Source organism: Mytilus trossulus, unplaced genomic scaffold, assembly GCF_036588685.1.
Source record: "Mytilus trossulus isolate FHL-02 unplaced genomic scaffold, PNRI_Mtr1.1.1.hap1 h1tg000158l__unscaffolded, whole genome shotgun sequence".
Taxonomy (NCBI): domain Eukaryota; kingdom Metazoa; phylum Mollusca; class Bivalvia; order Mytilida; family Mytilidae; genus Mytilus; species Mytilus trossulus.
Window position 1 is genome coordinate 4,122,521 of NW_026963304.1, and position 26,483 is coordinate 4,149,003.

Below are 26,483 nucleotides of genomic sequence, written 5' to 3' on the forward strand. Positions count from 1 at the left end.
TGTTCAGGGTTCAACCTCTGCGGTCGTATAAAGCTACGCCCTGCGAAGCATCTGGTTCATTTTATTCTTGCAACCATTTTTTTTTTAATATGCATATAATTGTTTGCACCTGTCCTAAGTCAGGGATCTGATGTTCAGTAGTTGTCGTTTGTTGATGTGGTTCATAAGTCTTTCTCATTTCTCGTTTTTTATATAGATTAGACCGTTGGTTTTCCGTTTTAATGGTTTTACACTAGTCATATTTGGGGCCCTTTATAGCTTACTGTGCTGTGTGAGCAAAGGCTCCCTGTTGAAGACCGTACTGTGACCTATAATGGTCTACTTTTGTAAATTGTGACTTGGATGGAGAGTTGTCTCATTGGCACTCATACCACATCTTCTTATTTCTATCTTTCTCTACTGTTGCAACTGTTCTACTTTATATAAATGCTTTATGCTTGTATTCCTATTATACTGGAAAAGAAAGTATATGGTATATCAAATGACACAAAATCAGCACTGCACCTGATAAAACTTTAAGCAAAGGCACACCACCTGTATTGCTGTTCTTCATTTCACACTGAGGCCTTCATTATTTAACCAAAAGCCTTTATATCTCACTGCAAATTCTAGATGGCTACTATAACTAGATGTAGCAACCCAGTAGTCAGCACTTCTGTGTTGACATGTATTATCATTGCTATGGTCATAATTATAAATTAACTGTTTATAAAACTTTGAATTGTTGAAATACGAAGGCTTTTCTACCTCAGGAATAGATTACCTTAGCTGCATTTGGCAAAACTTTTAGGAATTTTTGGTCCTCAATGCTCTTCAACATACTTTATTTGGCATTTAACTTTTTGGATTGGAGCGTCACTGATGAATCTTTTGAAGACGAAACGCGCTTCTGGTGTAAATACAAAATTTGAATCCTGGTATCTATGATGAGTTTATTTAAAAGATGTCGATGACAATTCATCTGTGCATTTAGGAAAACAACTACAGGGAAATATCAAAAAATTATGAAATATATTTGGCATAGTAATTTTACAAATACTATCATGAATTGCCCAACATTTTCACTGTAAAATGAGAAAACCATTTTAAAATTCTGGTAATTTCGAGACCCATAAAAATACATGTTAGATAACTTTCAGTAAATTACTTATGAAAAGGACAAAATTGGCAAAGTCACAATGAAGCCTTCAACAAAAATCCTCACCTGACTGTAGGTTTTCACTGTAAAATGAGAAAACCATTTTAAAATTCTGGTAATTTCGAGACCCATAAAAATACATGTTAGATAACTTTCAGTAAATTACTTATGAAAAGGACAAAATTGGCAAAGTCACAATGAAGCCTTCAACAAAAATCCTCACCTGACTGTAGGCTCGAAAGGGCCCTTAATTATTGTTTAATCATCTAATTTTGCTAAAAACTAAATATTTAATATTTACAAACAATGAAAAAGGTGCATAATAGAAAATACTTGATTATAATAAATTGTGTAAAATAGTATTTTTCTTCATCATGTTCATTAAAATAACTTTATATCTTTGACTTTGTAGATGAAGTCCCAACTGAAATAAAATTAATGACTGACAAAAGATCTGTCGAACTGTACCTTAAATTACTTGAGTCAGGCTCTGAGAAAAAGAGAGACATACGTTTAGTAGTAGTTGGAAAAAAAGGTGCAGGAAAGACATCATTGATTAGAAGATTGTTTGGTGAAGACATTACAGATGTAACCAGTACAAATGGAATAGAAATTCATAAAATAAAATGCAAAGCAATGTCTGATGATGGAATATGGAATAAATTAGATGGTATGATGTTTAAAGTTAAAACAAATATAACAAAAGTTTTGAAACTATGAATCAATCAATTCCAACATACTTCATTTTACGATCAGATTTTTATTGACAAATGTAACTGTAAATATGGACATCTGTGGATGCAATTGAGAACAACAAGCCTTTGCAAGTCTTATGTCAGGTGAAGGTCTTATTGTACCTCCTCAGACAGAAGGATGCTTTCCGGTGGCAGTGGCCACATTGTCTCTTTTATAAAGCTTCATATTTCAAAAGATTAAGGAGCTGGTTTTTTATTATCTGGTTCACTGATGCCTAATCATCTGAGGTTTCAGTCTGGAATATATATGTTGTTTTAGGCTCTGAAGTTTCCCTTCTTGGGTACTAAAGGTACCAGGTCATCTTCTCTTTGGTAGGGTTCAACTGAGCTTGACCTCCTTTTCATGGTTCTTTGGGTCACATAATTTTTCATGATTATATCTATTCTTAGATAATATAAGTAATGAGTAAACTATATTTGGTGTATAGAACAATTGCAAGGTGTACATGTCCATCTGAATGGGTTTATATGACTGACACATAATTTTCATGGATAACTTATTGTGCAAAGCTTATTTTATACCTGTATTATGACATTAACCCTAGTGATGACTTAGGTATATGTCACCGAGGGCCAGTGTGGCATGCTTTTTTGCTAGCGGGGAATAACTATGCATGCTCAGCCTTAACCCAAGGGACAGGGGGTCAGTCTATTAATAGACTTATGACCGACAAGTTGCAGAGATGGGTCTGATTACTTTCAATGTAATTGATTAAATTACAATTACTTTGTCAATTGTACAATTAAATTAAATTAATGATTACATCATTTCTCAAAGTAACTGATTAAATTAATGATTACATTGGCAAGTAATCATGATTACATCTGATGACAATGAATTTCAAAATAACCAATTGGAATGATGTAAATAAAGAAAAGTTTATACAACTGTAGAACTTTTTGAGAAAGGATTGTATTTTATGTTAGTAAATAATAACTTCAAACTCCATCAATTTAATAAACAACAAAGATTTACAACATATATACATGAACATCATTTATCTCTGAATTATTTTGACTTCAATTGAATAAAGGTTTATATAGAGGTTTGGTATTTTTCTTCTGACATGTTCCAGACTTTATTTGTATTTCAGGGTACAGTCTCTGGAAATTAACATATGGATGAAATAAAGTAACCAGTTAAAAATATATATGTAAAATTGTAATAGAATTGTTTAAAAAATCCAAAATGTTATATAAGTATTAAAAATCATTGCATTTTACATGTCATATTTATATCAAAATTTGTTTTATTTTAAACAAAAGATATTTGTTACACTTTTTTTTTGGTGTTAATTGTTAAATTGGTTTAGTCACGTTTCTCCAACATTTGATAATTAGACTAAAACAACATAAGTAATTAGGGGGTCCTCGTAAGGACTGGCATCTTGATAATTACCTATAATTTACCGATATCAGTTCTTAACTAAAATATTGTAAAAAGAGACATTATTAGAAGGTATGATTAAAACATGAACAAACAATATTTTTTTTTACATAATTGGTGTTTCATAAATGTTTGGTCGAATATAACCAGAAACTGTTACGTAATTATTTGTATCCGTATTGAACTGAAACAACTATTACAAAAATATCAAGTTATTCAACAAAACATTTCAATGAATAACAAGGAAAAATCAAATGCAACTGAAAATTCCATAAAAAAATATCAAAAAGTAATCTCGAATAATTATTTAATAAATTTTATTGAAAATAACGTGAACAAACGAAATAATCACTGACAGTACCTCGTTTTAGAAATTTATTTCTTGATAAATTCTTATGAAGCATCACTGAAGAGACATGTATTGTCGAAATGCGCATCTGGTGCAAGAAAATTGATACCGTTAATCTTATTACTACCACTGGGTCGATGCCTCTGCTGGTGGACTATTAGTCCCCGAGGGTATCACCAGCCCAGTAGCCAGTACTTCGGGACTGGCATGAAAATACGGATTTTTTGTGTTATTAAAATTTGCTGTTACAAAATGATAGAAATTATTATAAATTAAGGAATGTATCTCCCTCGTGCAAAGCTCTGATTCCTTTCACGGATTTGGCTATACTTTTTGGACCTTTTGGATTATAGCTCTTCATCTTTTATATAAGCTTTGGATTTCAATATTTTGGCAACGAGCATCACTGAAGAGACATGTATTGTCGATATGCGCATCTGGTGCAAGAAAATTGATACCGTTAATCTTATTATGAAATTTTGTAGATGTTCAAATCTAAAACAAAGTTTTATGTATGTAGAAAGTCCCGAAAGCTGTTGTCTAATAGTGCGAAGAACCATGATATATCTACCTAAGCAGATGGAAGAGTCAGTAGTATATCCTATCCGTCCACTTTTCACGAAAAAGGGAGAATACAAATTGGGTACATCACGTCGTGAACTATAGTGTGTTTATTACTGTTGGATAGTTTCTCATTGGCAATCACACCACATCTCCTTATTTTCATATTGGTGAATTGTGAGCTACAAGTATTCTCGATTTGTCACTTAAGCTTTGGACAATCAATGCAAGTTGACTCGGGTATAGTTCCAGAGTATGTCTGTATGTGGTATAGTGATTCCTATTTTCATAAGAATAAAGGTTTCAAAGAAGATCCCTGCAAACCATAGACATGATAGAGGTGTTACATTAAACTCTTGTAAACTCTTGAAAATTATGAAATACTTTAACTAATTGTATCAAATGTATTTGTGTTAAGTCTGTCCTGTCTTGCTAATTATGATCTTATGTTTGAAAATATAAAAAAATAATATCCTCTTGTATACCTGTATGTGTCTGAGGTTATGAATAAAATCTTGAATCTTGAAATCTTGATACTTTTATATTAGCTTAATAATTCAAGTTATTATGAATTTTTAATTCTCAGTGTATAAAATGGTTTATTATTCAAGATCGCAACATTGTTATCAATAATACATTACAATGGAAAATAGAGATAAAAAATATAAAAACAAAGTAAAATAAAAAATGTACATCACTATGCTAGATTATATCGACGTTTAAATCTTGGGTGGCTACTTAAAAAAGATATGAAAAATCAATTATTGTAAAAAAAAAGATTTTTATTTTGTGTATGTTTTAAAATATTATATCTTTTAAAAAATACCGCTTTTAAACAATATTTTAGTTAAAAACAGATGAATTATAGGTAAATATCAAGATGCCAGTCCTTAAGAGGACACCCGAATCCCTAATGTTGTTTTAGTCTAATTATCAAATGTTGGAGAAACGTGACCACACCTCTTCCACCGATACATTTTCAAACATCTTATCTTTTATCATATAAATTGCCCTACAGGTTGCACTTTGTAAATACAGCTGTTTCTCAAACCACGCCTCTTTTGGGGAGATTTAGAATATTCATAGAAAATTAATTTTGTTTACATACTGGTTTCCAGTTCTGATCTGTAGGTTGCATCTCATAGAGACATAACTTTGGAAAGTTACCAGAAAATATACATGTGAATATTGTTTATATTGAAATATATGGTAACTTAGTCGAGGAAGGGATAGTTAAGAAATTTAGTGTTAGTTTAAACTCTTAGAAGTTTGGGGCATATAAACGTTAAAAATATGCCACACAGCCCTATATTTTGACCTTTGAAAAAATTAGTAGTGCATATGAACTTTCCATTCTAGGATATGGTTTTTTAGCTCACCTGACCTGAAAGGTAAAGTGAGCTTTTCTCATCACTTGGCGTCCGCGTCCGTCGTCTGTAAACTTTTACAAAAATCTTCTCCTCTGAAACTACTGGGCCAAATTTAACCAAACTTGGCCACAATCATCCTTGGGGTATCTAGTTTAAAAAATGTGTCCGATGACCTGGCCATCAAATCAAGATGGCCGCCATGGCTAAAATTAGAACACAGGTGTAAAATGTTTATTTTGGCTTATATCTTTAAAACCAAAGCATTTAGAGGAAATCTGACATGGGGCAAAATTGTTGATCAGGTTGAGATCTATCTGCCCTGAATTTTTCAGACGAATCCGACAACCTGTTGTTGGGTTGCTGCCCCTAAATTGGTAATTTTAAGGAAATTTTGCAGTTTTTATACGACCGCAAATTTGAAAAATTTTTAGTCGTATATTGCTATCATGTTGGCGTTGGCGTCGTAGTCGTCGTCGTCGTCATCGGTGTCGGCGTCCCAATACTTTTAGTTTTCGCACTCTAACTTTAGTAAAAGTGAATAGAAATCTATGAAATTTTAACACAAGGTTTATGACCACAAAAGGAAGGTTATGATTGATTTTGGGAGGTTTGGTTTCAACAGTGTAGGAATTAGGGGCCAAAAAAGGGCCCAAATAAGCATTATTCTTGGTTTTCGCACAATAACTTTAGTTTAAGTAAATAGAAATCTATGAAATTTAAACACAATGTTTATGACCACAAAAGGAAGGTTGGTATGGTTTTTGGAAGTTGAGGTCCCAACAGTTTAGGAATTAGGGGCCAAAAAGGGACCCAAATAAGCATTTTTCTTGGTTTTCGCACCATAACTTTAGTATTTATAAATAGAAATCTATGAAATTTAAACATAAAGTTTATGACCATAAAAGAAAGGTTGGTATTCTGATTTTGGGAGTTTTGGTCCCAACAGTTTAGGAATAAAGGGCCCAAAGGGTCCAAAATTAAACTTTGTTTGATTTCCTCAAAAATTGAATAATTTGGGTTCTTTGATATACCGAATCTAACTGTGTATGTAGATTCTTAATTTTTGGTCCCGTTTTAAAATTTGTCTACATTAAGGTCCAAAGGGTCCAAAATTAAACTTAGTCTGATTTTAACAAAAATTGAATCCCTGGGGTTCTTTGATATGCTGAATCTAAAAATTTTCTTAGATTTTTTATTATTGGCCCAGTTTTCAAGTTGGCCTAAATCGGGGTCCAAATTAATTTTTTTTTTTTTTTTTTTTTCATCAAAAATTGAATAATTGGGGTTCTTTGATATGGCAAATCTTACTGTGTATGTAGATTCTTAATTTTTGGTCCCGTTTTAAAATTTGTCTACATTAAGGTCCAAAGGGTCCAAAATTAAACTAAATTTGATTTTAACAAAAATTAAATTCTTGGGCCTCTTTGATATGCTGAATCTAAACATGTACTTAGATTTTTGATTATGGGCCCAGTTTTCAAGTTGGTCCAAATCAGGATCCAAAAATATTATATTAAGTATTGTGCAATAGCAAGAAATTTTCAATTGCACAGTTATAAATTCAGTAATAGCAAGAAATCTTCAATTGCACAGTATTTTGCAATAGGAAGAAATCTTCGATTGCACAGTATTGTGCAATAGCAAATAATTTCGATTGCACAACAGCAATGAATATCTAATTGCATAATATTTTGCAATAGCAAGAAATTCCAATTGGATTTCAATTGGAGTTATCTTTCTTTGTCCAGAATAGTAGTTGAATCAACTTAAATCATTGTTTTATACAATATACAATGTATATTCACTTTTACTACCAACTGATAGATTAAAACAATCTTTACCATTCAGTCATTGTCAGTGATAACAAGCACTTTTTTACATTTTAATATTTTATGATGTATTTAAATGAGTAGTTATTGGTGCAAACGTCATTAGAAATTTGAATTGAGATCAGTTTTGAAATAAGGGAAAGGGGGATGTGAAAAAAATTGGGGGGGGGGGGAGGGTCAATTCATGCGGAGCATCTGGTTGGTTATTATCTTGAATACTATTATAGATAGAGATAAACTGTAAACAGCAATAATGTTCATCAAAATAAGACCTACAAGGTCAACATGACCAAAATTGTCAGAGAACCCCTTAAGGAGTCATTGTCCTTTATAGTCAATATTGGACAACTTTTTGTCATTTTTGTAACTTGTACAAAAGTCTTCTTTTCTAAAACTATGGGCCAAATTTAACCAAACTTGGCCACAATCATCACTAGGGTATCTATTTAAAAAAAAGTGTCAAATGACCCCGCCTACCATTCAAGATGGCCGACATCAGTAAATACAGTAACATATGAGCGACACAGGCTCTTGAGAGCCTCTAGTTTTCAAAACTTCATAGTAAAAGTGGTACAGTTTTAGCGGTAAAGGGAGTTCCTATGGGAAAATGCATTGTCAATATTTACAGAAATGCAACCTGTATACAGCTACACACAATTTGTAATTGCAATAAAAATAGACCTTAATTGGTTTCCTACCTGCAGTTTCAAGGTGACAATAATCACAAAATTAACAAAGGATTAATGTAATATAGAAGTTAAAGAAAAGTATAACTTGAATATGAGTCAATATCAAATATATACATCTTTAAATTGTGAATATATGTACAATACCTTTTAATTAGGCTAATGATGACTTTCAATACTGTAACAGTTTATTTTTACTGAAGTAAATGAATCAATTAAGTTGAAGTTATAACATGCTTAAAGTAAACCAAACTATTTTAACAAGTTAAATATTTATTGAATATGAACAAAAAGGTTAATTTAAGACATGACATATTGACCATTAACACAATTTTAGATTTTTTCCCATTGTAATCAGAATGTAATCAAAAAGAAATCAGGAATAAACTGTTGTAACAGTTCCCTACTTTAACTGTGACTGTGACTTAGTTGTTGTATAATTAAGTTTGAGTCTGTTCCAGTAGTTGGGTCTGAAACCACATCCTTGATAGCTAATGAAGATCCTTAGTTGCCTTGCCGGTTGGATACTGAAGAGCAAACTGTTTGTAGGTACTCTGTTCCTGTAACTCACTTACTGTCTTACTTACTTGATGGTCACCTAAGTGACTATGATGTTTCTGTCCCTACATGCTGATTATCTGCTGACTCTCTATTGACTTTTACCCTACTGCTCTTTCAAAATTTCTGCGAACTATTTATAATGAAAACTGAAAAGAACTCAAGGTGAGACGTAGATTTCAAATTAATTCGAGTAATAATGATTTTATATACAAAGTGCCAAATGAAAAACATGATTAGTAAAATAAAGATCAAATGCAATTAAAGGATTAAACTCTAATTAGCACATGACATCTGTCTGCATAAGTTTTACAATTACTATGGAAAAGGGAAATACTCCAAGACATGAAAAATAAACTTAATTCCTTAATAAAGCAAACTTTTGATAATAAACAAATAATTCTAAAATTATCTAACATACAGAAAAATAGATATGAAATACTGAAAAATACTATAAAATATGTTTAATGCACTTGGAAGGAAAATGCGCCCATGACATATATCAATAAGGTCATCTCTAAAATTTGTCTACCTCTGACTGGCATTGAAACCCGTGCCAAAGTGGGGTGTTCATTCGGCTATGTGGGATGAAAAAATTTATAGCCTGACCAGTCAGAATGGTGACATTAATTCTGATGTTTCTTGTAGAGAGAATTCAAAGCCCTCTGCACATTAACTTGGAAGGTAAATGTCTTGTTAATTTATTGTCGTCCTGAACATGCATGAAATATTTACCACTGAATGTTAAACAAACAACAATCAATCAGTTAAAGACATTCAACATAAAATTCCTGTGATTCCTAAGATTTTCATAAGAATAAAGGTTTCAAAGAAGATCCCTGCAAACCATAGACATGATAGAGGTGTTACATTAAACTCTTGTAAACTCTTGAAAATTATGAAATACTTTAACTAATTGTATCAAATGTATTTGTGTTAAGTCTGTCCTGTCTCGCTAATTATGATCTTATGTTTGAAAATATAAAAAAATAATATCCTCTTGTATACCTGTATGTGTCTGAGGTTATGAATAAAATCTTGAATCTTGAAATCTTGATACTTTTATATTAGCTTAATAATTCAAGTTATTATAAATTTTTAATTCTCAGTGTATAAAATGGTTTATTATTCAAGATCGCAACATTGTTATCAATAATACATTACAATGGAAAATAGAGATAAAAAATATAAAAACAAAGTAAAATAAAAAATGTACATCACTATGCTAGATTATATCGACGTTTAAATCTTGGGTGGCTACTTAAAAAAGATATGAAAAATCAATTATTGTAAAAAAAAAGATTTTTATTTTGTGTATGTTTTAAAATATTATATCTTTTAAAAAATACCGCTTTTAAACAATATTTTAGTTAAAAACAGATGAATTATAGGTAAATATCAAGATGCCAGTCCTTAAGAGGACACCCGAATCCCTAATGTTGTTTTAGTCTAATTATCAAATGTTGGAGAAACGTGACCACACCTCTTCCACCGATACATTTTCAAACATCTTATCTTTTATCATATAAATTGCCCTACAGGTTGCACTTTGTAAATACAGCTGTTTCTCAAACCACGCCTCTTTTGGGGAGATTTAGAATATTCATAGAAAATTAATTTTGTTTACATACTGGTTTCCAGTTCTGATCTGTAGGTTGCATCTCATAGAGACATAACTTTGGAAAGTTACCAGAAAATATACATGTGAATATTGTTTATATTGAAATATATGGTAACTTAGTCGAGGAAGGGATAGTTAAGAAATTTAGTGTTAGTTTAAACTCTTAGAAGTTTGGGGCATATAAACGTTAAAAATATGCCACACAGCCCTATATTTTGACCTTTGAAAAAATTAGTAGTGCATATGAACTTTCCATTCTAGGATATGGTTTTTTAGCTCACCTGACCTGAAAGGTAAAGTGAGCTTTTCTCATCACTTGGCGTCCGCGTCCGTCGTCTGTAAACTTTTACAAAAATCTTCTCCTCTGAAACTACTGGGCCAAATTTAACCAAACTTGGCCACAATCATCCTTGGGGTATCTAGTTTAAAAAATGTGTCCGATGACCTGGCCATCAAATCAAGATGGCCGCCATGGCTAAAATTAGAACACAGGTGTAAAATGTTTATTTTGGCTTATATCTTTAAAACCAAAGCATTTAGAGGAAATCTGACATGGGGCAAAATTGTTGATCAGGTTGAGATCTATCTGCCCTGAATTTTTCAGACGAATCCGACAACCTGTTGTTGGGTTGCTGCCCCTAAATTGGTAATTTTAAGGAAATTTTGCAGTTTTTATACGACCGCAAATTTGAAAAAATTTTAGTCGTATATTGCTATCACGTTGGCGTTGGCGTCGTAGTCGTCGTCGTCGTCATCGGTGTCGGCGTCCCAATACTTTTAGTTTTCGCACTCTAACTTTAGTAAAAGTGAATAGAAATCTATGAAATTTTAACACAAGGTTTATGACCACAAAAGGAAGGTTATGATTGATTTTGGGAGTTTTGGTCCCAACATTTTAGGAATTAGGGGCCAAAAAGCGCCCAAATAAGCATTTTCTTGGTTTTCGCACTATAACTTTAGTTTAAGTTAATAGAAATCTATGAAATGTTGACACAAGGTTTATGACCACAAAAGAAAGGTTGGGATTGATTTTGGGAGGTTTGGTTCCAACAGTGTAGGAATTAGGGGCCAAAAAAGGGCGCAAATAAGCATTATTCTTGGTTTTCGCACAATAACTTTAGTTTAAGTAAATAGAAATCTATGAAATTTAAACACAATGTTTATGACCACAAAAGGAAGGTTGGTATGGTTTTTGGAAGTTGAGGTCCCAACAGTTTAGGAATTAGGGGCCAAAAAGGGACCCAAATAAGCATTTTTCTTGGTTTTCGCACCATAACTTTAGTATTTATAAATAGAAATCTATGAAATTTAAACATAAAGTTTATGACCATAAAAGAAAGGTTGGTATTCTGATTTTGGGAGTTTTGGTCCCAACAGTTTAGGAATAAAGGGCCCAAAGGGTCCAAAATTAAACTTTGTTTGATTTCCTCAAAAATTGAATAATTTGGGTTCTTTGATATACCGAATCTAACTGTGTATGTAGATTCTTAATTTTTGGTCCCGTTTTAAAATTTGTCTACATTAAGGTCCAAAGGGTCCAAAATTAAACTTAGTCTGATTTTAACAAAAATTGAATCCCTGGGGTTCTTTGATATGCTGAATCTAAAAATTTTCTTAGATTTTTTATTATTGGCCCAGTTTTCAAGTTGGCCTAAATCGGGGTCCAAATTAAATTTTTTTTTTTTTTTCATCAAAAATTGAATAATTGGGGTTCTTTGATATGCCAACATAAAATTCAATCATGTCAGTTTGTGAAACTTCCATTTTTCTGTCAGACACAGGCTAGACATTTCTGTATATGCAATCTTTTAAGTTGTTCTGTCCCTAACCTAGACCACTAATAGTCACTATACATAGTTTCTGTCAGACACAGGCCTGACAATAAGAAAACTTTTGCTGATCCTTCAAGAAATTTGGTGGATCTTCATTTTTTTGGAAATTATTACCTAATTTGTAAGAACAGATGTTTGGGTGGAATAACATACCAACATTTTATTCTGTAACTGTTTATTGCTTATTTTATACCTTTAACTAAATAAACAGTTTTTCTTCGGGGAGATAAGGGTCTAAATTAAATCGATTTTTTTTTTTTTAAGAAATTTACGTATCGCATGTTTATTAGTCTTCATGCCTATCTGATTAAAAAAAAACTTCTTCAAATCAGGACAATAAAAGAATCTGATTAGGCAGCTTTTTTCTGGGTATGTAGGGTTTGGGCAAACAAACCTATTCTTTTTTATGGCCTAATTTGCCAAAATGTAGATTTATCATGTTTTTTTCAAAATTTTAATAGAAAGTATGAAGTATGTGTCACATGATGTTTTTCAAGCTTCAGGTTGTACAAAATTGTCAGATTTTCTATAGATTTTACAAACAGTGAAAACTAATTTTGAATGATAGAAAGTAAACTAAATGATAGAATTTTCAGAAAATAAAATTAAAAATTGGGGTGGCAGAACTTGTTTTCTTGCTACCAAATTAATAGTTGGTTAATCTGAGTTGTCACCCCTTGTATAATTAAAATAAAATTAAATCATACAAACAATAATTTCTTATATGTGATAACAGTTCTAATTATAAGATAAAAACACATTTTTAGGTGAAAAATCTTACAAATGAATTACAATCCTATCTCAAAATCGCATATTTCAATAAAGATGTAGACCAACTGTTTTCTACTATTTTACAATCTTAAGATCTTAAGCGGAAGACACCCTTAGACAAAATATCAGAAAGAAAGAAAAAAAGCCAAATATTTTATTTTCCATTGATAGGAAACTATGAAGAAACTGAAATTCATGCAAGACTATTGAAAGAATATGAGGAAAAACTTCAGGAAAAAGGAACAATAGAAGAACCAGTAGAATCCCACATTGCCATTAAGGACAATACACCAGCAACAAGTTTTGATGAATCAAAGAAATCAGGGACAGTATATCGGCAGCCTAAAATAATGACACCTCTAGTAACCAATGAATCTCAAGTTGGACCTCCAGTTACCTCGCAGCAACAACACCATTCATTAGAACAGGCAAAAAAGGATATTGAAACCATGCTTAAATCTAATGTAGATTTACATGACAAAGAAGAGTACGCCACATTATTTTTGTGGGATTTTTCAGGAGATGAAGAATTTTACCACACACATCAAACCTTTTTATCCCCAGATGCAATTTATCTTGTTGTTACAAAACTCAATGAGGCTGGCGACAAACAAGCACAAGGTAACATTTCATATAGATAAGATAAGTGAGAATTGAAATCTTTAATATTTCATTTTTAGCTCACCTGTCCCTAAGGGACAAGTGAGCTTATGCCATCACTTGGCGTCCGTCCGTCGTCTGTCCTCTGTCGTCCGTCGTCTGTCGTCGTAAACTATTTCAAGAATCTTCTCCTCTGAAACTACTGGGCCAAATACTTTCAAACTTTAACTGAATGTTCCTTAGGGTATCTTATTTATAAATTGTATCCGAAGTTTTGATATATCAACAAACATGGTCGCCATTGCTAAAAATAGAACATAGGGGTCAAATGCAGTTTTTGGCTTATAACTCAAAAACCAAAGCATTTAGAGCAAATCTGACATGGGGTAATATTGTTTATCAGGTCAAGATCTATCTGCCCTGAAATTTAGATGAATCAGACAACCTGTTGTTGGGTTGCTGCCCCTGAATTGGTAATTTTAAGGAAATTTTGCTGTTGTTGGTTATTATTTTGAATATTATTATAGATAGAGATAAACTGTAAACAGGAATAATGTTCAGCAAAGTAAGATTTACAAATAAGTCAACATAACGGAAATGGTCAGTTGACCCCTTTAGGAGTTATTGCCCTTTATAGTCAATTTTTAACCATTTTTCGTAAATCTTAGTAATCTTTTACAAAAATCTTCTCCTCTGAAACTACTGGGCAAAATACTTTCAAACTTTAACTGAATGTTCCTTAGGGTATCTAATTTGTAAATTGTATCCGAAGTTATGATCTATCAACAAACATGGTCGCCATTGCTAAAAATAGAACATAGGGGTCAAATGCAGTTTTTGGCTTATAACTCAAAAACCAAAGCATTTAGAGCAAATCTGACCTGGGGCTATATTGTTTATCAGGTCAAGATCTATTTGCCTTGAAATTTTCAGATGAATCAGACAACCTGTTGTTGGGTTGCTGCCCCTGAATTGATAATTTTAAGGAAATTTTGCTGTTTTTGGTTATTATCTTGAATATTATTATAGATAGAGTTAAACTGTAAACAGCAATAATATTCAGCAAAGTAAGATTTACAAATAAGTCAAATGACGGAAATGGTCAGTTGACCCCTTTAGGAGTTATTGCCCTTTATAGTCAATTTTTAACCATTTTTCGTAAATCTTAAAAATCTTTTACAAAATTCTTCTCCTCTGAAACTACTGGGCCAAATACTTCCAAACTTTAACTGAATGTTCCTTAGGGTATCTAGTTTGTAAATTGTATCCGAAGTTATGATCTATCAACAAACATGGTCGCCATTGCTAAAAATAGAACATAGGGGTCAAATGCAGTTTTTGGCTTATAACTCAAAAACCAAAGCATTTAGAGCAAATCTGACCTGGGGTTATATTGTTTATCAGGTCAAGATCTACAATGTATCTGCCCTGAAATTTTCAGATGAATCAGACAACCTGTTGTTGGGTTGCTGCCCCTGAATTGATAATTTTAAGGAAATTTTGCTGTTTTTGTTTATTATCTTGAATATAATTATAGATAGAAATAAACTGTAAACAGCAATGATGTTCATCAAAGTAAGATCTTCAATTAAGGTGATACCCAACACTTTCACTGAAATTAATTTGGCTCGTTTAATTTTCATAAAATTTTGTCAAAGTATTTACTTTGACCCTTTAACAAAAATATAAAAATATCAAAAATTTTGAACCAACCGTTTTGTCAGAAAAAATACACTGGTTATATAGCAGTTTGACAAACACCAACTTTGATCATTGAGAAGCTTAATATTCCTTTTACAACACAACGTAATTAAAACGTTTAGCTGACATTACACAGTTATCTCCCTGTAGTGTAAGGTACCACCTTAAGTCAATTTGACCAAAATTGTCAATTGACCCCTTAAGGAGTTATTGCCCTTTAAGGACTTTTTTCGCAATTTGTTCATCATGTTGACTTACTTTAAAAAATCTTCTCCTTTGAAACTGCTGTATCAATTTCAGCCAAACTTAGGCTAAATGAGTTTCAGATTATTTAGTATAAATTTTATATTTTATTTCCTTGTATGTCAAGAAACATAGCTACTATGGCTAAAATAGAACATAGGAGAAAATGATTATTTTTTTTGGCTTTTGAAGAAAATAGGACGATCCAAAAAACATTTAAATAAATTGAAAAGCCAAAATAATCATTGATGAGAGATTTAACCAAAAGAATTAAGGTGAGCGATTCAGGCTCTTGAGAGCCTCTTGTATTTTTACTTAGCTTAAGATGCAAATATATGTCAAGCACTATTTATACCCACTTTCTCTCCAAGTAACATGAGTACAGAAGATAATATGTAAAGCAATTAGTCAATCAATTAGATTTCCAGATATGCATTTCTTCAACAACGAATGTCTCTTCGGTGATGCTTGATGAACACAATTTGAAAATCCAAAACCTAATACTAACATTAAAGAGCTAATTATAGCTTTTGTTTGAAAAACAAATGTATCAGTCGCAAATCTGTCATATTTATATGATACTGGTCAGTGATTCTATATCTTCCATAAGGTAGCTATATATATAAAGACAAGTTGGACAATCCAAATCCTGTACACAAATGACTTATGGTTTAAATTTTCGTCTGGCATGACTACTGACATGACAAGAATGCCAGGTTTAATGGTTACCTAAGCTGAATTAGGTTTTGCCTAGTTGTTAGTCCCATACTGACGAAGTCGAAAGGGACTTTAGGTTTGCACTCTGTCTGTGTCTTTCCGTCCGTCTGTCCGACCGACCGTGCTTGAAGATATTGATTTTATATTTGGTATATATTTTCATCATGACAAGTTACAGATCAAGTTCAAATTTTGTTCCGTTCTGATGATTTCGTCCATTCACTCAAATATTCAGTTTTCCGCTTCTTTTTCTCTTCTTGAACATATTAAGTTGAAAATTGGTATATTGTGTTATCATGATCAGGTCAACTGTGAATTTTGTTCCGATCTGATTATTTTGTGCAGAGTTATGGTCCTTGGACTTACAAAATTCACCCAACAATCAGTTTTTAACCCTTTTTTGGGTCATGCTTGAAGAGATCGATTTGATAATTTCTATTTAGTTTAATAATGACAAGTTACCAATCATCAAGTACTAATTTTGTTCCGGTCTCATGATTTTGTGCAGAGTTATGGTCCTTAGACTTTGAAAATTCACCCAATTAATCAGTTTCCACATCTTTTTTCATCATGCCTGAAGATATTAACTTGATATTTGTTATATAGTTTACACCATGACAAGTTATAGATCAAGTATAGCATTTTGTTCAAATATAATAAAATTTAACAGGTAGAGACTATGTACTGCCATACAATACTCTCAGAATTCTTGTTTATTTTTGGAATGATGAACAACCCAGGTAAACATTATCCCACGCAGATTATCTGAATTGATTAATTCACAATAAAATTTGCAGATATTTCAACTTTAACTAAATATTAAATGTATTCTAAACTGAGTTCTGATTTGTCATAGGTCAAGGTCATAACAGTTGTTACATATGAAAAGACAGAAATTAAGGAACATTTTGGTTTTGGGATGTCATCTTTTGAACCTTGAACGGCCTAGCCACAATCAGATGTTTATTGTGTGTTTCACATGAAGTCAAAAATGAGTGTCACCTCAGGAAAAAACTCTTTTGGTGCAAAAATGATTTAAATTATGAAAAATAGCCATCATTAGGCTAACACTGAAAGCATTTACATAATAACATGCAGTTTTTGGAAGAAATATTTTTTTTATTAAATAAATTGTGTTTAAAAGCTGTCTAATTTTCTTTAATGGTTGCCTTCAAGACATGGTCACCACTTTCAGATTTTTGGTCAATGACAAAGACAACAATATATGTTTAGAATTATTGAACATCAAACATTTCAATTGGAAAAAAAATGACAAGAACATGTTTAACTCATAGTAATTTCAAACAACAGTAGCTTTCTTTGATCATTAATCTTATCTGATCAAACTATATCTAAACCAATCTATAAATAACAAAACTTCCAAAAAATTCCTTTCTTTTGTTGTATAGAACATTAAAATAACTTGTTGATGCATATTCGTACAATAAACAATTAAACTTAGCAATACAATTTATATGTTTTGTCTACGGACAAGACATTGTATTGATATTTGATTAAATTCATTATCAAAACCTAATTTTGACCTAGTTGAAATGTGTTCTCTTGAAAAAAAAATACATTTTCTCTTTTTTATCTATCAAATGATGCTGAACTTCTACATTGTTCTAGAAAAATGGAACAAATACATTGTGTTTATGTCTACGGACAAGACATTTTATTGATATTTAATTAAATACTTTAAAAGTTGATTGTGAAAGTTAATATTAAAAGTTACCAATAAATTTTAAGCTGTGTCTTTTAAATTTTGGAAAATATAAAAATATACCCATAATTCTTTACATATCTCAATAATTTATTGATTAGGCCAACTTGAAGACACATTGTTTTAACTGAAATCCATAAATCTGACTGTTAAAACAATTAAACTTTTATTAAAACTCAGTTACATAAATTTTATCTATTAAATCAGACTGAACTCGAGGAAATTGGAAACAAATACATTGCGGTAATGTCTACGGACAAGACAATTTCAGTTGAAAAAACAATTTGTTAGAATTAATTGTGACTATATTTATGTTGAAAATACTGAGTTTTAATATGTACAAATAACTTTCATCACCTATAAATAAGATTTAAGTTCAAAAGCAGACAAATAATTGAATTTAATACTTGTTATGTACAAGTGTCTTGTCCGTAGACACTTCCTCATCTGCTGGTAATACTGAAATGCAAGAGATAAAGTCAAAAAAGAGAAATACTTTTTCTTAATTTGATATAGTTAATCTTTTAAGGTATGCAGCAACTGGAACAAACATATTGAAGTAAAATAAGGTATGCTTTTTATGACTGATAATTTGCCACTTTTTAAAATCCACTCCTGTAAAATAATTTTACAAAAAAATTGAACACTTAAATAACCAGTTATTAATTAAAAATAAGATATTTCTAAGTTTAAACAACACATACATGACATAGGGTCTGAGACCACAATTTTTTCGTAGTGCATTTCTTTTAGAACATTAATGAAAATTAAAAAAATCCCACCTGCGCTTTCTGAAAGAAACTTTTACAGTGTGTTGTACTACTTTTGGGACAAATTATATCAAAATTATAGAAAACTTCATCGTCTCTTACTCAAAATATTGTCAATTTTGTCTTTAGGACGTCTTGAAATCTTTTGACAGCTTCCCAAGTGTTATTTTTCAACCTTTTTCACCTGGACCAAATCACTACTTTCCTTTAAAATTCTGGACCCAAATTTTTTTACAGTGTAATTTCACCCCCTACTTGCAATTTGAGGCATTAAACATGGAGAAATAAATTTGGAAGGGGTTTAAAAATTAATGGCAAGTAACCCTTTGTCTACACTAGGGACTATATTTGTGAACAACGAAAATCAAGGGACGACAATTGTGGTCTCGGACCTAATAGGATAGAAAGAGTTGACAAATCTTAAAAAAACTTGGTATGACCAAAGCTTAATAAATTATAACACTACTTACAAAGTTTCATGACAATAGGATTTATAGTATAGACAATAATTTAAGTTCTATACTTATCTTTTCATGTAAAATTTTGACGTTAAAATGGAAAAATTTCAACTATCAACATTTGGGGCTTTAAAAATTAAAATATTGCAAAAAATACTTTTTAAATGCCTTAATATATAACTTATCATGTTCTTAAAGCAATAGAGTACTCATTTGATTTATCAGACTTGGCATAATTATTCAAAAGTCAAATTTACATAAGCCTGTGCCTAAAAATTGAGGTTTTCAATGCAGGGGGGCCTTACATGAAGATGTAATATTTTCCAGCAATTTTAAATTTGTGAAGCTTTTTGGTTATAAATAATCCTTACATATGTATTGAAAGTACTTTAGATGGAAAGAAAAGTTACAAATAACATATCATATTAGTTTAAAAGGGTCTTAGGCCAAGTAAGACTGGAATAAATTTAGGGTCAATTTAGGCCGTGCCACATATTTACATTAAAAAATGCATATTGAGGCTATAAGAAATAAAATTTTGTGTTTTTTTTATCATTTCTGTACTCATGTGACATGATTCAACAAATCTGAGCACAAAAAGACTCTTGCAATTAACTTTTCTTACAAACAGTATGGTCTGATACAAAGATTTTTGCCTTTTTAGGGAAAAACTTGCATGCAATTTATTCTCAACATGCTTATATTTAAACCACATGCTATCCTACAGAAGAAAAGAAAGATATTATGTGAAATGGAACAGGTACAATAGATATTGTAAAGTGTTGTTGATACAAATTTAGTGAGGTCTTTATTGTGGACTTCAAATTTTAAGTACCAAGCTCCCCACTTTTGACTTCATCCAAACAGGGCGTTAGACAAGGGTCATTTATACAACACATTTTGCACATATTGTCTGAGATAAGCTTCTTTTCTGTAGATTCAGAGTTCATAAATAGGTAAAAGAACTAGATAAAGGCATAGAAACACAAATATTTACACATGAAAACCTGTCAGATAGAAAGTCAGGATGCCATTTATGCATCAATATTGAAAAAGCTATAAATGCCTATTTTGACCATAAAATGCCAAAATTGGTCATTTTTGCAGAAATTCTATAAAATAAAAGTTTAAATCCTTTAGTTTCATGCTATTTGACAGATTGACACCATCAAATCATTTAGGGAAGTTGCCAAAGTACAGATTCTATATTTACAGATTTCACCTCTTAGGTCCGAGACCACAATTATTTCGTAGTGCATTTCTTTCAGAACATTAATGAAAATTAAAAAAATCCCACCTGCGCTTTCTGAAAGAAACTTTTACAGTGTGTTGTACTACTTTTGGGAAAATTATATCAAAATTATAGAAAACTTCATCGTCTCTAACTCAAAATATTGTCAATTTTGTCTTTAGGGCGTCTTGAAATCTTGTGACAGCTTCCCAAGTGCTATTTTTCAACCTTTTTCACCTGGACCAAATCACTACTTTCCTTTAAAATTCTGGACCCAAATTTTTTTACAGTGTAATTTCACCCCCCTACTTGCAATTTGAGGCATTAAACATGGAGAAATAAATTTGGAAGGGGTTTAAAAATTAATGGCAAGTAACCCACTGTTTACACTAGGGACTATATTTGTGAACAACGAAAATCAAGGGACGACAATTGTGGTCTCGGACCATAGGAACAATTAAGACCCATAAAGCCATGTCTACGGACAAGACATGTGTCTACGGACAAGACATTCTGACATTTTTTTTCAAATTTTTCCTCTATTAAAAGATGGTAGACAAAAGTGTAGGAACTTAGCAATGCATCATTAATGTTATAAATTAAACTTCCAGTTTACTAGGGAATGCATGTCTACGGACATGACATTTTTTCTCTTTATTTGTATATCCAACTTTGATGGCATATATCTCCAGCTAGGGTACTGCAATATTGATACATGAGGTAGTTTTTTGATAACTTATGTACTATATGTACTTATGGCACTTTCAAAGTTCTTAGTAGTAAAGAAGTTGTCAATTCTACGTTGCATTTCAAAGCTGAACACCCCTGCAGACACAATATTCGTCTGCTAAAAAAGGGGAAATAAAGCGCTGGGGATAGTAACCAACGCCGGTTGTCTGAGAAGTGATATCGACACGTACCGTCGAAGGACATCAACAACCTTTTTTTAACCGCTCCTCGCACATTTCTCTATCTCTCTTTCTTTCTCTCTCCTCTTTTTTTTTTTTTTTTTTTTTTTGGCAAAACGATGTTGAAGCCTCGACTTCCCAGCTTCCGCCTAGCTACACCACTGTCAATTGATAAAAACAGTGTAATTTTAAATGAAACAACATAAAGTGAAAGTTTGCCCATTTTCAGCTTGTATTTGAGTGGTTTTTTTTCAAAACGGTCACACATATACATGATATTTGATATTCTTTGTGGTGCCCCATACTCTCTTCTTCAGTTCCAAGATTTAATCCTTATGTTAAGCGTATCTTCTTGTCTTTAGAAGCCTATAACAAAGACCTAATATGAAATGCACATCTGATTGTGGCTAGGCCGCAAGTCTACCTGTTACCAAACTCGGTTAGTAAATGCCAAAATTGGGTTAGGAAGTTCACAGCAGATTGATAGTCTGAAGTTTTGACAAAATTTATCCTTCCAGATGTTTTCTTTTGAACATTACGCATAATTTTAACCAAACTTGGTTTAAAATGCCAGATGTGATTGAAAAGACACATTTTTGGTTTTTCGGTTCTGTAAGTTTAAGGTCAAGGGCATCTAGCAGCTTTTTATAGACTGAAATGTTTGGAAATTTTTTGTTCTCGGATGTTATTTTTTGAACTGTAGGTCAAAGAAAAGTAAAAAATATCAAAGATAAAAAGAAAAAAAACTAGAAACAACCAAAAGATGAACAAAAGGTATACAGAATACAATATTGAAAACTAAATACTGAAAAGTATATGGTTTGGATCTTAAATATAAAGCAGTTAGAGCAAAACTGATAAAAAAAATCAAGGTCTTCCTTCTTCGAAAATTTCTGGGAAAATGGACAATTTGTTAATTTTGAAGTCATGGCCCCTAAAATGTCAGTTATTAGCATTTTTGGATTTTTTGTTTAAAATCTGAAATAAGATAGAAAATGTCATAAATAAAGTAATCGAAATTGACAATCAACTCTTTTTAAAAGATTTTGTTCTTAATTTTGACCTAATCTTGTGGAATTTTTCTTAAATTGTCTTCAAAACTTAGAACACAGAAAGGAATTAAGTGCAGGCAGCAAGATGAGATAAAAAAAAAATAGATCAACTTGATGGAAATTGTCACATGACTACCTGTAGGAAAAATTACTGTCCCATGACAATTCGTAACTCATGGCGGGGGGGGGGGGGGGGGGGGGAGGGGGTTGTAGGTTATGAGTTCGAACCACCCTGGTGCAGGAACACTCAACTCCAATCTTAATTGACTAGGATTGTCAGTATTCCTATTAAAGGTTGTGGTTTTCTCCAGGCACTCAGGCTTCCTCCACCCATAAAAACTGACCGCAACGAAATAGCCCAAAAGTGGCGTTTAAAAGTGGTGTTTAAATATCAACAATCAAACAATCAATTCTTGTAGGAATAATTACTGTCACATGACAATTTGTATTCGTTTTTAGATATTTTCCTGAAAACTCTTATAGTTTAGAAAAAATAGCGAAATGATCAGAAGGAAAAGATTAACTAATAAGCAAACCTAAGCCATTGCAGTAAAAGAGTAAATGGCATATTTTTGCCATAGGTGTGATTCAGCTTCTAAGGGGTCTCTTGTTAGCTCACTAAGCTCATTTCATGAAATTGGCAGGTATAATTCATTTAGTTTAAATGACAAAAACATGTCTCCTTTCAAACTACAGGGAAACATGTTTTGAAACTTTATGAGATATATGATTGGGAGACCCTCTACAACTGGACCTCATTATACACATTTTTTGCCTTTGTGTTTAGTATACCATATTGTAGAGCAATTTTGATTCAATCATTTTTATACGACCGCAAAATCATTTGCGGCCGTATATTGGTATCACGTCATCGTTGTCCAAAGATGTTTGGTCTTCGCACAATAACTTAAGTATATTAGTAAATAGAAATCTATGACATTTAAACACAAGGTTAATGACCACAAAAAGGAAGGTTGAGATTGATTTTGGGGGTTATGGTCCCAACAGTTTAGGAATAAGGGGCCAAAAAGGGGCCCAAATAAGCATTTTTTTAGTTTCCAGACAATCACTTATGGAATGATGTATGGATTTCTCTGAAATTATACTACAAGTTTCCATACCACAAAGGGATGGTAAAAATTGGCTTTGTGGGGTTATGGCTCAAACCGTTTAAGAATTAGGGGCAAAAAAGGGTGAAAAACAAGGGTGTCCTGATTAATGGACAATAAATTAAGTACAAAATATAATTTAAAAGCAGTGTAAGGGAAGTAATTCAAACACAACATTTTGAATGTATTTTAATGGGTTATTATGGTTGCAAACCATATCTGTAGGGAAAGATTTTTTTGGGGGGAAAAGTAGGAGGGGAGGGAGATTAAAAAATTGGGGGGATGGGGACAAATTTAAGAAATTAAAAGGAAAATTTCTTCAAATTTTTTTTGGCAAAATTTTTTTGGGGAGGAGGGTAAATTTGATACAGTATCATGTATTGCACTAAAATTCCAATCACAGAACCAATTCAAGTTCTTTGACTACAGTTATTATGTGTCAGAAACCTATTATGTGTCAAATATTTAATTACAATCCAAATTCAGTTTCAAGTGCGAATATTGTGTCCATTTTTGCCCAAACTGTTTAGGGTTGTCCCTCTGCGATCGTATCTAGCTGCACTCGGCGAAGCAATTTATTATAGAAGTAATTGGACATTGACTTTTTTGTACTAATGTGACAATAACACCTTATGAAAGCAACTCCTCTAAGCTCAACATGAAAGTCAAAATGTGTAAAATTTAGCAGATTCCTTATTGGATTTCTTGCACTTAAATGATATTTTTTTACAAATTTTCATCCTTTTGCAGATAATTTCTAATTCTCCAATAGATTAAACTGTTAAGAGTAAAACAAGATCATTCATAATACCCCTATAATTAGCTGGATCAAGTAAGTCTCCCTGTTTAAAAATAGGTATTATATATGATTTATTCCACTCATCTGGATAAATTGAACTTTCTAATATTAAATTAAAGCATTTTGCTAATGAAGTTAGCATTACTTGGCTACTGTGTTTTATTATTTCATAACAAATTAAGTCTGGGCCTGTACGTTTACCATGCTTTAGTGATTTTATAACATTTTTATTTCAGATATTTTAATAGGTTCATCTGTTTGTTTTTTATTTATGTTTTTGTTCCCTGATTTCTACCTCTTTAGATATTAATTTTTTGAAATTTTCATCTATTTTATCTGGTTCTTCTTATGTTTTAAAGTGTTTAGCTAGCACATTAAGATCTAAAAGTGGTGAATCGTTTGAGTTTGTTTCTCTTAAATTATTAATTCCTTTTAAGATATTCTAAAATTCCTTACTCTCTGTAGGAGACAGATTTTTAAGTTTCTTTAATATGTTTTGTTTATACTGCTTTTTTTCAAATTTGTATGCTTTTTTCAAAAGTTTACTATAATGAAAAAAAATTAATTTCAAGTTTTGGTCAAAGGGAGATAATTTTAGTTTTTTGCCCATCTTTCGTATAGTTTTCTTAATTCCAGATATTCATTATCTGTCAATGGTGCTTTATTTTTTCTTTACCTTTTTAATACAATTTTTTATCATACACTTTTTTGATAGATTAGTATAAATATTACATATTGTATTACTTGCAAGATTTATTCCTTCTGATGTTTTCTCAAATTTGTTTGACTGAAACCTGCCTATTTCTTCATATATATATATCTGATTTAGTCACTTCCATTTCCAACAATTTTTTAGAAAGTTTAGTCCATTTATAATTAAACTTTTGTTTTCTATATTGGCTTTGAAGTTTATTCATCTGAAAATTACATTTTATGTAAGTTACCAACTGGCAGTGATCTGAGAATGGTGATGGATCTTGAACTTTAAAAACATTTCACTGAAGAGAGCAGACTCATACTTGTAACTGCATAATCTATAAAACTACAACCTTTTGTATTAAAACATGTTATATTACCCAAAATGTTTCCTATAAATCGACCATCTAATAGTCTGAGTTGGGCAGTAGCACAGAGATCTAAAAGTTCTCTCCCTTGAGAGTTCAATATCTTATCTCGTGACCTTCTTGTCATGTCATAATCTGATTAATAATTATCTAGTAACAAATGTGATAAATTATTATTATTGTCATCATGCAGAACAAAGTCAGCATTAGTAGATACTCTGGAGTTAAAATCTCCTGTAATTAAAATCTTTCCCTTCCCTGCTAATTTACTAATTTCTGACTCATGGTGCTGATACTCATTATTATATTGTGGATAATTAAGTGGTGGTATATATATGCCACAAAGAAATAAATCTTCATCTAAGCCAAAAAAGGTTTTGCTGCGATCGTCTTCGCCCTGTGTGTAGACTCGCCACATACCTCGAACTCTTTGTAGTGCTCTCAGATGGGAAGAGGGTATGATTGATTGGTGTTTAGCTATTTTGTGGTGGTCTGAGTTTTTCAAGCAATTGCTTTCATGCCATGGCGCATAGCCATCTTTAAGACATCAGATCGATCAAGTGTTGGGAAGTTGAAATCATCAATTCAATGGTTAATTAAAATAGAAGCAATAGATCTAGAGATCATGGATTGAAGTGTTAATATTTGTTCAGTAATAAACACTCCACGAGGGGATAATCTGTTATCACTTTTCAGGAGTAATATATTTCCACAAATATATGTGCCTCCCCCCAGAAGCCGGGGAAACAAGTTGTCACCCAGGGAAATGTATTTCTATAACTTTGTAAAAACGACTTTCTGCTATAAGTCTTTTATTGATATTAAAGGGAAAATTCGCGATTTTTTACTTATGGTTTAAATATGTTCATTATGACATAATATATATATTCACAAAGTTTTATCGCTATATGTGCAGTGATAAAGGAGAAATTCAATAATTAATGAAAAAATATTAACTACTTCCTGTAGGTCGTGACGTTTTCTCCTGGTTTTGCATGCCGGGATTTAAAATACAATCATTAAAAGTCTTGGTTTTTAATCATATTTTACCGTTATGGTAAGCGTGCCGATGACTAATGCTATAACTAATAACCATCCGATAATAAGAAAATAAAACGCACAGTCGTGCAGTTGTACACATTCACGAGTAAAATTTCAATATTTACCGTATATATTTCGAATTATTTTTGTAGACAGCACAAAGAAATAATTATAATTATTTTTTTTTTGCTGAAATTTATACTTTTTGAG

At 31.7% G+C, this 26,483-nt stretch overlaps 1 protein-coding gene across 1 annotated transcript in view; it reads left to right on the forward strand.

The window, feature by feature from the left end:
- LOC134700479 (uncharacterized) overlaps nt 1-26,483 on the forward strand; it is a 521,631-nt gene that overhangs the window by 446,165 nt on the left and 48,983 nt on the right. The window contains exons 4-5 of the mRNA XM_063561872.1: nt 1,551-1,808; nt 13,029-13,478. Coding sequence (XP_063417942.1) covers nt 1,551-1,808; nt 13,029-13,478 — 708 coding nt within the window. The remainder of the gene's footprint in view (nt 1-1,550; nt 1,809-13,028; nt 13,479-26,483) is intronic.